At 59.4% G+C, this 13,715-nt stretch overlaps 1 protein-coding gene across 2 annotated transcripts in view; it reads right to left on the minus strand.

The window, feature by feature from the left end:
• LRP5 (LDL receptor related protein 5) overlaps positions 1 to 13,715 on the minus strand; it is a 74,366-nt gene that overhangs the window by 22,881 nt on the left and 37,770 nt on the right. For both annotated transcript variants that reach the window (XM_059709849.1, XM_059709850.1), the window contains exons 6-9: positions 6,908 to 7,304; positions 5,650 to 5,821; positions 3,338 to 3,554; positions 1,262 to 1,551 (exon numbers count right to left, since the gene is read on the minus strand). In XM_059709849.1, the coding sequence (XP_059565832.1) occupies positions 1,262 to 1,551; positions 3,338 to 3,554; positions 5,650 to 5,821; positions 6,908 to 7,304 (1,076 nt within the window). The remainder of the gene's footprint in view (positions 1 to 1,261; positions 1,552 to 3,337; positions 3,555 to 5,649; positions 5,822 to 6,907; positions 7,305 to 13,715) is intronic.

Genomic DNA, 13,715 nt, shown 5'->3' on the forward strand with positions numbered 1-13,715 from the left:
CTGAAGGGACTTTGCATGCGAAACCTTTGCCGCTGTGGTTGCAGAGAGCTGGGAGAAGCAGAAGTGACCAGAAAACACATAAAATGAAGGAATGGTCATGTACAGTAGGGAATAGCTGTGCAGTGGAATCTTTTACGCTGTTAAAGAGTTCATAAAAGGCTAACAAAATAAATGCCTGTTAAAATGCTAAGTGGAAAAGACCAGGAAACAGAATTCTATGTAGCATATGATTGTGATTAAGAGAAATACTATCATAGGGGAAAAAACCCTCAAAGGAAATACACAGAAGTGTGAGGAGGGATGGTTAAGTTGGGTGATGGGTGACTTTTATTTTCTTCTTTATACTTTTCTGTGTATTTCCCTCTTTCTACAATGAACCCTGGTGACTTCTAGAATCAGAACAACCTTTCAGCAACATCACATAAATGGTAGAGCAAAAGGCAGACGGTTAAACGGCTCTAGCTGTAAACACTGCACTTCAGAACAGGGGTCGGAAAACTGGTTCTGTAAAGGGCACTAAATGTTCTAAGCTTCACGGGGCACACGGATCTGCCAAAGCTCAACCTAGTGGCACAAAGGCAGGCGTGGGCAATCCGTAAACAAATGGGGACCGCCACGTTCACATAAAACTTTATTTGCAAAAGGAGGAGGCCAGCCCTCGGACAGCCTGCCAAACCCTGCTTTCCTTGTATTTATCCAGGATGTTCATGCCTGCACGTGAGTGAAGAGTTGGCTAAGCAAGTGCACGTGGGGAAGGAATGGGCGGGTGATGCTGAGGACAGTGTCACAGATGACTCTCGGCTACCCAATCGCTCCAGAAAAGCCCGTCTGCGGGTCTCCTGGGCCTGCCCACTGTAATCATTCACGTTAGTTTATTAAAACAGGCTCACTAATACTTTATTGGCTTGAGTCGAGTTACAAATATTTTAAAAAACTGCCCAACCGGCGTGGGTCAGTGGTTGGGCATCAATCTATGAACCAGGAGGTCGCTGTTCAATTCCTGGTCAGGGCACATGCCTGGGTTATGGGCTCCATCCCCAGTGTGGAGCGTGCAGGAGGCAGCCAATCAATGAGTCTCATGCTTGACGTTTCTCTCTCTCTCTCTCTCTCTCTCTCTCTCTCTCTCGCTCTCGCTCTCGCTCTCGCTCTCCCTTCCTCTCTCTGAAACCAATTTAAAAAAAAATTAAAATCCTCTGAGGCAGGCCCCCTGCAGGCAAGGCGTTCACGGGAGAGCTGTGTGCAGGCACCTGGCGGACCGTACCTTCAGGCTGACGTCTGTCCAGTAGATGTGATTGTTGGACACGTCGAAGTCCAGCGCGGAGGCCTCCTTGACGCCCGTGAGCGGGATGGCCACGTCGTTGTTGTTGGTCTCCAGGGAGATCCTGTGGATGGTGGCCCTGCTGGTGAACACGAGGAAAGCCTCGGGGACGATGCAGGTCTTCATGTCGCTCAGCAGCTCCAGGCCGATGGGGCAGCCGCACTTGGTGGCTCGGGGCGTGAAGAAGCACAGGTGGCTGCAGCCCCCGTTCTGGTCCGCACACGGGTTGGTCCCTGGAAGGCAACACACAGGCCCGACACGTCAGCAGCCCGGCAGAGAGCGCGCCGTCGGCCCACAGTCATGTGGCTTTATTTCCACCGGACACACACGGGGACCCTGGGTGGAGAGGGCGGAAGCCCAGGCCTCCCCTGGTACCGGAGAGGCAGTGACGAGGGTCCCGGCGGGTCCCTGTGTGCTGACTGGCTCTGAGCACACAGCGATCTGGGAGGTGGAAGCTAGTCCCATCCCCGGTTCTCCGTCGAGGAAACGGAAGTGTGCAGAGGTTAGTGAAGGTGACACAGTTAGGAAGTTAGGGAGCAGCTCCGCAACAACAAGAACCAGGAGGTCTAGCCTCCAGGCCCGAGCTCCGACCCCGGGTGGACGCAATAATGGCACAAGGCGATGACAAGACAGTCGTCCCTCCCAGGGCCGGCCTCCTGGCCTGCGGGCCGGACCGGAGCCTGAGACCCCACTCAGAGGCTTCCTCCGATTCCCCGACGCTCTTGGCGACCTCAAGAACTCCGACGTGCCCGGGACGGCCAAACACCGCTCTTTTTCACTCAAGTAGATGGTGCTCAGCATGTTCATTCATTTCTGGCCAGCCTGTGAGTCGCACTGATCTACTGGGGTGCTGTTAACATTGGCTCTAACTTAATGTCAAGTGTTTCAGCTAAAAAAAGAATGCTTTTCCCCATCTCTCTCAGTAAATCCTGGGATGAGACAGAGAGAAGGGGGCGGGGGGAGGGATGAGCCTAATTTCTCAACTTTAAATCACACCCTGTGGATACATCTTTTTTTAACCACCTCTGGGGGTTTGTTTTTTTAAACCATCACTCACAGTGGTCCCACCACCCACACTGGTAACGAGTGTGTTTTACGAGGTGGCTGTAAAAGGGAGCGTGCGATTCCATCGTTTGTCTCAGGAGTGCAGGTGGGGACTAGGCCCTGAGATGCAGCAGCAGTGGCCGCTCCCAGGTCAGCCCCCACGGCCTAACCTCCGGGCCTTTGCTCAGCCATTCCTTCTCCCCGCAAACCCCACTCCCCACCTGCTCCTCAAATTCCAAGCTCCAATGACCTCCCAGGCCCTCCTCTAACATCAGCTAGAGCCACCGCCTGGAGCTAAGGGGAGGCTCGCCCACCCGACTGTAAGCACTTGAGGGCGAAGGTCTGCTGAGCACCATGTGCAGGTGCTGTACCAGCCACAGGGGCTCTGCTCCCAGCTGCCCCATGGAGCCCGCAGCCCCCATCCTGGCCCAGCCCACCTGGACACTACTCTCTCCAATGTAGCTTGTGGACCTGCACTTGGAATCCTTTTGATAAAGAGACAAAATTGAATGAAGGGAGCTCTTTTGCAAATCTTGGCAATGAGGTGGAGGCAGACCCAGGCGTGAGTCCCAGCTCGGCCACCGGCCACCGTTAGCTGCGTGGCTTTATCTCTGCCTCCCCAGCGTGAATGGGCAATACTGTAATTAGCATCTAGGGTGGCTTTGGGCACTAAGGCATACAGCAGGTGCTCAGTAAGTGTTAGCCATTATTGTAACAGTTCCTGCCAGCAGCGCCTGTCCATATCCACTGCCTCGACACTACCCCCGGTCAGTACACCCCCCCATGCCCACCCAGCCCCTAACCACATACGCTCACCACCTCCTGCCCTGCCCAGACCACAGTGAGGCTCCCCAGCTGGACACGTATGCCCCCAAATTGGGCCGCCCGTGGACCAAAGGGCAGCCACAGCCCTGCTGCTTCCTCCGCACACCAGTTGGCACGGCTGACCCCTGGCTGGAGGCTGACCAGACTCACCGACGACCTTGGCCACGTTCACGGCCTTGAGCCCCATCAGGTCGGGCAGCTGGTCGATGATGACGTCCCGGCTGGCCTTGACCTTGTGCACACGCTCGATGCTCCGCCGCTGCCAGTCGGTCCAGTAGATGAAGTCCCCCAGCAGCGTGAACCCGAAAATGTGCGGGAGCTTGTCCTCCAGGAGCATCCGCCTCTTTGTCCCGTCGACGTTGATCACCTGGCGGACGGAGACAGGAGTCTGAGCCAGCCGAGGCCTGAGCTGCCTGAAACAGGCCGGGCTCGACTCCGGGAGCCTCAGCTCCATCCGCACCTCACCAGGCCACCACAGCGAGGACCGGGTCAGGGCCTCTCCTCGCAGCCCCCCTCTCTGGGCGGCTGCTATGCTGAGTGGGGCGGCGTGGTTGGGAGCAGGTGAGGCAGACAGGTGGCTGCTCCCACCACTGCTGCTCAGCTGGGGGTGGCTGCCCGGTACCAAGGCCGGGTCTCAGCCCAGGGGTGGGCTCCACGGGAAGCAAGCCTGCCCAGGGCAGCACAGGGAGCCTGGACCACCCTCGGACACGGAGCTGAGTTTCAGAGGTCCGGACAACCGCGGCACTGCGGGCCCTGGGCACCGTCACCCACTTATCTACTGGGGTGCTGTGGACGAGCTCCTCGCCAGGTCAGGACCAGCTGAGGCTGAGGGCGCTCTGTCTCTGACTGAGCTGTGGCTCCAGGATGCCTCCCATCCCCGCACACCAGCGCCGGTTACTCTGAGAGGCACAAGCTAAGCCCTGCTCTTGCGTCTGCGCTGATGCAAAGCACCAACCACAAAGGCCACAGAGGAGAAAAATGCCGGCCAACACAAAACGCCGTACCCCACCGGAACGCACACACCGGCTAGGACGGGGTTCTGACGGGGGCACCGTGTCGAAGCTTCTGATAAAAGGAAGACGATAAAAACGCAACAGCCAAGCGTGGGCTTTCCGGCCCCGATGAAAGCGACAAGCACATCAAAAGCAGGTCTCAGCAGGCCTCCCGCAGACAGATGATGCTTCCAGCTCGTCAGAAAAGCCAAAGCCCTCCGCTCTGCAGGCGGCAATCACCCGAGCAGAGCGAATGCGTGCGGGGCAGAAAGACTTCGGTCCTCTGGTGTTGGACGTTCCGGACAAAGCCGCTGGGCCAAGCGGCAGGGCCAGCCGCCAGGGCCCCCCCTCAGCTCTGCCCAGGTTCAAGGCCCTGCACCCCATGGATCTAAGTTTCTCCACCTGAAACTTAACCCAGGAACTTAACCAAGCGAAGAACAACAGCTGGGCCCCAACCTGGGGCCACGCCATCGGAACCGGAAGGCGCTGGGCCCAGGTGTGGGTCCTGCGAGCAGCCCAGGGGCGAGCCCTAGGTTAGACCACCCCCTCATGCCACTAGCTGGGGAGTGGCCGCCTGACCTGGAAGGCAGGCCTCAGGTTGTACGGATTTCCTACGGGACTCTGGGCGCCACTTCCTGGCCCCTCGGGGCACCGGTACAGTTGACCCTTGAGCAACACGGAGATGAGGGGCGCGGCCACCCCCGTGCTGTCGAGAATCCGAGTATAACTTCTGACTCCTCCCAAACTTAACTGCTAATAGCCGACTGTTGACCGGAAGCCTTATTGACAACGCAGTTGATTGACACTTATTTTGTATATGCATTATATTACTGTATTCTTACAACAAAGTAAGCCAAGGGAAAGACATATTATTAAGAAAATCGTAAGAGAAAATAAATTACTGAAAACAGTCCGCGTACAAGCGGACCCAAGCAATTCAAACTGAGCTGTTTAAGGGTCAACTGCAGATGGCGGGTGATGGATTAACTCCCTGAATCGGTCTGGGTGCCGGTTTCCGTTTTGGCCCCACAACAGGAAGGTACAAGAAGGTGATGAAAACGTGCTAGGTGGGCCCTGGCCGGCGTGGCTCTGTGATGGAGTGTCGGCCTATAAACCAGGAGGTCACGTTTCAATTCCAGGTTCTGGGCTCGAGCCTCAGTGGGGGGTGTGCAGGAGGCAGCTGATTGATGATTCTCTCTCATCATTGATGTTTCTCTCCCTCTCCCTTCCTCTCTGAAATCAATAAAAAATATTTTTTTAAAAAAAGAAACGTGTGGTAATTATTATTTTGAGGATTCTCTTTGGCCAACGAACAGAGCCCAGGTCCTGACACACACATGGGCCGGGGGCAGGGCACGGGGGGCAGGGACAGGTTTGGCCTCTGCCAAAAGCTCGGAGCCCAAGGTCGGCTGGGCCGACCTCTCTACGGAGCCGCTTCCTGACCCGCCGCTCACCGCGGGGACGGCTCACCTCGATTTTGTCCGTCTTGGCGTCTCCCCAGTAGAGCTTCCCCTCTTGCAGGTCCAGGGCCAAGCCATTGGGCCAGCCGAGGGACGTGTTCACCAGGACGCGCCGCTCCTGCCCGTCGAGGTTGGCGCACTCAATTTTGGGGTTTTCCCCCCAGTCTGTCCAGTACATGAGGCTGGAGAAGAAGAAGCACCTGTCCGTGACAGTGTCCGTCTGTCCTGTCCCTGCAGGACCGGGGACTCCACGGGGACAGGGGTGCCCCAGGTCTGGGCTTCATGCTCGGGGCCCCTGGGCTGGAAGGACCAACAGAGAGCAGACGCCCTGACGAGGGACCTGCGTGTTGCGGGGCTGAGCGCCCAGAGGGAGGAAGAGGCCAAGTGGAACCTTCTCCAAAGAGCGGAGGGGCTCCCGCGTGCAAAGCAGGTGACACGTGCTCTGTGGCCCCGAGAAGCAAAACTAGACGCTGCGGTGGCAGCTCCAGGAAGAGGGTGAGCACTCGGACAACGTGCCTGAGCTGTGCCCGACCCTCGGCTCTCACACACCCGGCCCCATGTCCCCGGGGACCCGAGACCCAGAGCTGGCAGGGGCCTTGGAGTCTGCTCCCCCACCCCCAGGGGAGAACAGCCCCGAGCCACAGTCCCTACCCTGGGGCCAGCAGTGAGCGCCTCTGCCTCCCTGTCTCTCACAGCCTTGCCCACCTCCTTGGGGGACAGTCCTGCCCTTGGCAGCTGACACAGAGCCGCATCCGTCTAGGTTGCGGCCTCACCTTGAGCAAATCCCTTAACCTCTCTGGCCTTCAGCTTCCTCCACTGTTGAACCTTCCCCACAGGGTGAGGGGGGAGGAGAAGACTTATCTACAGAAGCACATGACGTGCTCCGAAGAGGCCAGCCCCTGCGTGGCGAGGGCCGCAGCGCCCATCACTACTGCTGCCATCACTAGCCCAGAACTCAGCCTGGGGGCCGGTCCATTTTGCAGACACAGAGATTAAAGCCCAGGGGAGGAAATGACGCACCCAAGATCTCCAGGGCTTTCTGTACACACACAACAGCCTGGCAGAGCTCCCCTAAGTCTGGTCCCTGGACCGGCAGCAGAAGCATCCCACCCAGACCTCCTGAGTCAGAGCTCGGGGACCTGGCCCAGCCATGTGCGCCGTAAGGAGCCCTCCTCGGGGGACTCTGACGCAGGAGGAAGTTCCAGAACTTCCGTCTGGCCCAGCTGCCAGCTCCAGCCAGGGAGGGAGGCCCAGCCGCCCAGCCTTACCCCATCATCGGGTGCAGCGCGATGGCGCGGGGCTCGTCCAGGTCCTCGGACACCAGGATCTTGCGGGAGGTGCCGTTGAGTCGCGTCACCTCGATGCGGTCCGTGCCCGTGTCCGTCCAGTAGAGGTTTCGGGCCACCCAGTCGACCGCGATGCCATCGGGGTCGTTGATCTCGGTGTTGACCAGCGTCTGCGCCCCCGACCCGTCCAGGTACGCCCTGCGGATGGCCCGCACCTCATCGTCCGTCCAGTAGACGTAGCCCTCCAGCGGGTCGTAGTCGATGGCGATGGCGTGCCGGATATCATCGACCTGCAGGACGATGTCGGTGAAGTCCGGCGTGTCCAGCGAGATCCTCCGCAGGTCCGTCCGCCGCGCCAGCAGCAGCACCTCCTCGGCCCCTGTGGGTACACGAGCAGCGGGGTGAGGCCTGCGGCAGGACAAGAGGCTGAGCCCGGGGTGGGCACGGCAGGGGAGGGGCTCAGCAGGTCCCCGGGGGTAACGTTAGGTGCCGTTCACTAGATCTTCCTATACAGTCACCAGTTCATCCTCAAAGGGGCTCTATGAGGCTGGCACTATTTGTATCACCACAGGATAGATGAGAAAACAGAGGCACAGAGAGGCTAAGCGACCAGCTGAAAGCCACACAGCCATCTGGTGTGAACCACGGCACAGCATAAGCGCTGCCTCACCAGCCACAACTATAAGTCCTGCCTGGGCACTGGGCTCCAGACCCCACTGGTGGTCCCATTGGGCCCCACCTTCTCTACATGCTCACCCTCTGTGGCTCAGCTCAAATGCCACTTCTTCCCTGAAGCACGCCCCCCTACTCTGCCTACCCCTCAGGCAGCCTCATGAACCACAACCACATCTATCAGCGCACAGTACAAGGCAGCCTCATGAACCACAACCACACCTATCATTGCACAGTACAAGGCAGCCTCATGTCCCACAACCACACCTATCAGCGCACAGTACAAGGCAGCCTCATGTCCCACAACCACACCTATCAGCGCACAGTACAAGGCAGCCTCATGTCCCACAACCACACCTATCAGCGCACAGTCTGATTCCTTCCCAGGTGACCGCTCCTGGCCAGGGTGAGCACCTGGGACAGGCGCCCCAGGCTTCCTCTTTGTCACCCAGCAGAATTAACACCTGGTGCTGTCCTGGGTCCTCCCTGCGGGGGTTTACCAGAACTCCCAGCAGGAGAGGCACATGGAGACTCATGTGGACTCGGGGGCCCTGGGGTGCTCTCAACCCTGACCTAACACCTCCGGAGACCGCGGGGTCAGCACGCGGCCCTCGCCCAGGGCTAGACCATCACTCACTCGTTCATTCTGGCCCCTTCTCGTCTCAAGGATCCACAGAACCAAGATTAGGCCCAGAGACCACTTCTGGCACGTTGGGGCCACTTACCTGGTTTGATGCAAGGCCCAGAATGGGGAGGGAGCCCACTGAAGTCACACAGCATGACAGGATGCAGACAGACCCAGGACCGCCGGCACCTCCCTCACACCGAGGCTCCCAGGCCCCCCGGCACAGCCAGCTGCCTGGCCTCCTCAGCGCCTGGCCAAGCCATGGGTGGTCGGATCTCCTGTACCGCACGCCAGCTTCAGGCCGCAAGGGCCAAGCGCGCCAACAGGTGCCCTGCGTTTGTCCCGCTTCAAGGCCCAGAGGTCATCATCGGATGCCTCCACTAGAGGGCGCACAGGTGCCAGCCACGGCTTCATGAACCAGGACCAGGCAAAGCGAGCAGGCCTTGGGAAAGGGCGGCGGCCGGCAAGGCTCAGAAGGTGCCCCAAGTGCGCGAGGACACCGGCCACTTCCGAGATCCAAGTCCAGATTTAGTTAGAGGTGGTCATGCAAGCTCAGATTTGCTGTGTGTTGGAGGAAGAGGAGGGGAATTCTGAATTTCAACAGACTGTCTTCCTCTGGGCTCCATTCCCAACATGTTCTGTTGACATCTGACCTGTCCTTAAAGGCCCCGGTCACAGGCCTCCTCCTCCCCTAAAAGCCATTCCCGCCTCACCTCCCCAGTGCATGGGCTGACCACACTCACAGACTGTGGGGCCGGCCCCTCTGCTTGGGCACCACCCATGGGGATTCTGCCCCCTCGCTCTCCGCAGCCCCAGCACAAGGCCAGGCTCGGAGCAAGTGCCAACATCCTAGGACAAGCAGGGAGAATTCAGGGCAGAAACCTCCCGCACTGCCTCTGCTGTGTGACTGTGGGCAGGTCCCTAACCCTCTCTGGGCCTTGGTTTCCTCATTTAGAGTAAAGAAACAGCCCGACCCTGTCTAGCCCTGACATCAAGGAACCTTACTCCATAGAAGGTTCTGGCTTCATCTGCCATGGTGGGGGGGGGGGGGGGGAGAAGAAGACCCCAGGGCACGACCAGGAAGAGCCCTGCCCCAGAGGGCATCTGCAAAACTTTCCAAAGAGGTTGTCGGGCTCCCAAGGGAAGGTCGGGCAGCCTCACTGCGCAAGACGTAAGAGTGTATGTCAAACCCCATTTGACCTCAAGTAGCACTTCAACCACAACCCCACAGAAAACACTGGGCCCGCTGGAAACCGACACTTGGCCCCAAAACACATTTTGAGCCTGTTTTGCCTATCCCTGTTCCCATGATCCTCCAGACACAACACCTAAAATAGCACAAACCTCACACCGACCCGATTATGCCCCCTTTTCCCGATGAGGAACCTGATGCACAGAGAGGTGAGGGTCCCCGCCCAAGCACACAGCAGCAAGTGGGACAGCCGGGGCCCACGAGCACTCTGTCCCTGAGGCTGGCACACGCCAGCGGCCCAGCCGGCTCGGTCACCCCACCAAGACTTCTGAGGGCGGCTACTTTCAGCCAGGTCCTGGACCAGGTGCTGGCGATGGGGGTGGAAAACACGGATCAGCCCCCCTGGTGTCCCTGGGGTCACAGGGCAGAGACCGCCAGTGAATCAGTGCCAGGGGAAAGCTGGGGCACGGGGACGGTTGAGACAGGCAGAGCGTGCCCAACGGGCACAGAGCCACCAGGGGCTAAGTGTGCCCAGCCCCAGCCCTCCAGTACCAGGTCAACACAAAGCCTGGAGCACCCCCCCCATCAGGGAACCCCACTATCAGTGTCCCTTAAGAAAGAAGCCTCTGTGGCTGAGGTGGTGATTAAATGCTGGGAAACATTAGTGGGTGTTAATTGACTCCAAAGGGGGGTCTCCCACACCCCTTCGGCTGCAGAGCCTTTGAGGTTCTTATTTGAGCTTTGCCTAGAAAATGAGAAAATTGCAGAGACCCCGATACCAGGAGGGAGTCAGGGAGGGAGCCATAGCTCAGCCCGTTTGCCTGATGGTCTGAGGAGGCCCAGGCCGTGCCCAGCAGGGAGGTGGCAGGGCACTCTGTCCAAGGCCAGGCCAGTGTGGGCACAGACAGAGCCACTGGCCTGGGCCCTGAGGCCACTCACCAAGGCTGCTGCCCACAGGTAATCCCCGAAGGTTGTCCACAGCAAGGTCAGAGCAGCAGCCTGGCCTCGGGCCACGTGGGGGTGGGTGCAGGGCACGGTGCCGGCCATAAGGCGGAGAGGCCGACCCCCTCCCGGGGACCAGACACGAAGCCTGGGTAGGAGTTTGTTTAAACACCAGGGAAGCGAACTGTTTAGAAACTAACAGTTTGGCCAAATGGCTTTCCTTGGGGTTGTCTAAACAAATAGCCGGCCTCACAGCGCTGCCAAGGAAAGTGAAACCTTCCCTCCCTGGCTGGGCAGCAGTCCCTGGAGCCTCCTCCTTGGGGGGGCTCCTGACCGCGCCCCTTCCTCCCTGCACTCACACACCCAGGCAAGACGGCAGCATCTCGGCCTCACGGCCAAGCCTGGGCCGCAGGGCACAGGCCGGGTCGGACATGGCCTTCCTGGCAGAGGGTGTTCAGACCTGAGGGGTGGCCTGATGTCATCCCCCCTTCCCACTCCCTGCCAACATCCACCCAGGCCAAGCGCCCTCCAGCCCAGGCGCCATCCCTGTGCCAAGCCTGGGATCGCAGACCAGGTGAGACACAGAGAGGGGCAGCTGTAACACACGGCCACAAACTGGGGGGCTTATACCAGCGGAAACTGACTCCCTCACAGTCTGGAAACCGCAAGTCAAACATCAAGGTCTGGCAGGCCGTGCCCTCCGCAGGCTCCAGGGGAGGGTCCCTCCGGCCTCTTCCAGCTTCAGGGGGTCGCTGGCCACCCTGCCGCTCCACTCCTGGGCTCGCGGCGGCCTCACTCCTCTGCCTCCATCTGCACGCGGCCTCCCCCCACGTGTCTGTGTCTACGTTTCCCCCTTACAAGGGCACCAGCCGCTGGGCTGAGGGCCCACCCTCATCCGTGTGACTATCCTAACCGGGCTGCATCTGAAAAGACCCTCTTTCCAAGCCAGGTCACCTTCACAGGTTCCTGGGGGGACACAACCCAACCCACGCCAGGCGGGGAGCAGGGTGTGAAAGGAAAGGTTTCGCGGAAGCTCCGAGGGAGGGAACTCTGGGCAAAAGCAACAGCCTGGGCAACAGCACGAAGGCCGAGCAGCAGTCCACCTGCAGCTGGGCGGGGGGGGGGGGGGGGGGGGGGGCAGGACGGGCACTGACCTATCAACGCCCCGCTTCAGGCCGTTCTGAGCAAGGCGGCCGGGGGCCCACGGAGGGTTTGAGTTGTCACACAGGCCACAGCTCTCCCAGGACAGCTCTGGGCGCAGGCCTGTCTTCGAGGACGCCTGGTGCACACGGCACGCTGCGCACACCGCAGGGCAACACACAACCCTGAGACAAGCGCCCGGCAGGAAGCCCGCGCATGTGTCCGCTGTGTCATCTCTGGACGGCCCAGGCCCTCCCTCTCGCCTCCAGCAGAAGCCCGAACGTGTTCTCTGCCAAGGGCAGGAGATGATCCTGGGCCTTGACGGTCTCCGCCACAGGCACCCAACGCTTTCATTGTGGCCCCGACGCCGCCCCAGGCGACGCGTAAGCGGAAGTGTGAAACGTCCTCTGTGGACACTGACTGTGAATGTCCCATCGTGTCCCACGTCACAAAACCTTCTCCCTGGGGTTCTTAAGTTTTGCACACACACGTAAAAACGTCAAAACCATCTTAACTCCCAGGCTGCACAGAAACAGGCAGGGAGCCTTCTGCCCACAGGCGGTTTGCTCACCCTCATGTGAAAGGTACGTGACTTCACAATAGCAGAGTGTAAATTCTAGTGACCGGAACTGGGTAAGAGGGAGACTGGATTCAGAGAAATCGCCCATACCCTTCCCTCTATTTTCCTGTAAACCAAAAGCTGCTTCAAAATTAGAGTCTATTAATTTTTTAATTAAAGGCAGGTAAGTCAATAAGAAAACCACCCAAACCCCAGCAGTGCTCAGGTGAAGACCATAAACACAAACTAACAGGAGCAACAGCACAGGAGGTAAACGGGAGCAACGAGGCACCTCTCGGAAAAATGCCAACAGGAGAGGCCCCCGGCTGCCACCTCGGGGTGGAGAGGCTCATTCCGCTGTCACTGTGGGTGCCACAGGCCCCCGCCTCCCAGGGGACTGCAGCGCACACACGCCCTGGACGGCGACGCGGCTCAGGGACCCTCTCACCCAGCGAGTTCCCCCCTGAGAACCCAGCCTGAGGCGCACGTGGATCCTGGTCACCGCTTCCTGGTCAGCGAGAGTCACTGTCATCTCTGCACGAAAAGAGCAAAACCCAAACCGAAGCAAAGAGCCTGCGAACAGTCTGACTGTCCCACCACACACGGCGTTAGGTGACAGCAGGCCCCGGGCTGAGGGCGCCGCGCAGGCGCTGAGCACACGCTCTGGAGCAGGCCCGCGCAGGAAGCGCTCGTGAAACGGTCAACGGGGAAGTCAGGCACGATGCCACACTCGCGATGAGAACAAATCCCGTGGGAAAGATGAACGAGAAACGCAGCAGAACACTCAGAGCGGCGATTTCTGGGTGGCAAAGTTATGGGTGCATTTTATTCTCTCCATTATGTTTTATGATGTTTTCCTTTCTACAGTGAAAACAAACGTTACTTTATAACAAGAAAACACCAAGACTTTTAAAACACGGGTGGGCGCACGCGCTTATCCTGCGAGGATCTGGAGGTCTAGCGCGGAGGCCGGTCGGGCCTGGCGAGTCCTACTGGGCGACATGGGAACGAATGACCCAGGCCTGCATTAAACTGCCACTCGGGGACGATTTACGTGGCCTCGGGTTCCGAGCCGTGCGGGAGAAAAGAGCAACAGGAGGAGGGAGGAACGGGGCAGGGGAACCCGAAGGTCCCCACAGCCTAGGAGGAGAGCCTGCTAGCAGGTCGCCCGGAGCGGGGGAACCTGAGAGGTCGTCTCGGTTAATCGCCACACCCCAACGTGGGAAAAGGGGTTTTTGTGATGAGCAGAATAAGGACCGACCACAGCAGCCCAGACGGAAGTGGAAGGGCCCCCCCCCATCACCCGGCAGGCAGAGTGGACATCACCACAGGTCCCCGATGAACCACTGCAGCTCCAAGGTCATGGCCCAAGAACGGGCCCCCCAGAGGCCAGCACCACCCCATGCTGGGGATGGATGCAGAGACAGCCTCCCTCGCCCCCCGGACCCCCTGCCAGGCCTGCTCCCAGCCCAGGCTCCCTTCAGCTGCCCCACAGCAGGCAGAGCCGGCTGGGGCCACCTCCCGGGCCCGGAGCCGCGTGGGAACGGCCGGGCCCCAGCCCAGGCTGCCGTCCACTCTGCAGAGTCGAAGGCCATAAACGGCTTCACAGCAGGCAGGCGGCCGGCTTATTTTTGTTTTTTAGCAATTGATTGAGTTTCTC

This window comes from Myotis daubentonii, chromosome 9, assembly GCF_963259705.1.
Source record: "Myotis daubentonii chromosome 9, mMyoDau2.1, whole genome shotgun sequence".
Taxonomy (NCBI): domain Eukaryota; kingdom Metazoa; phylum Chordata; class Mammalia; order Chiroptera; family Vespertilionidae; genus Myotis; species Myotis daubentonii.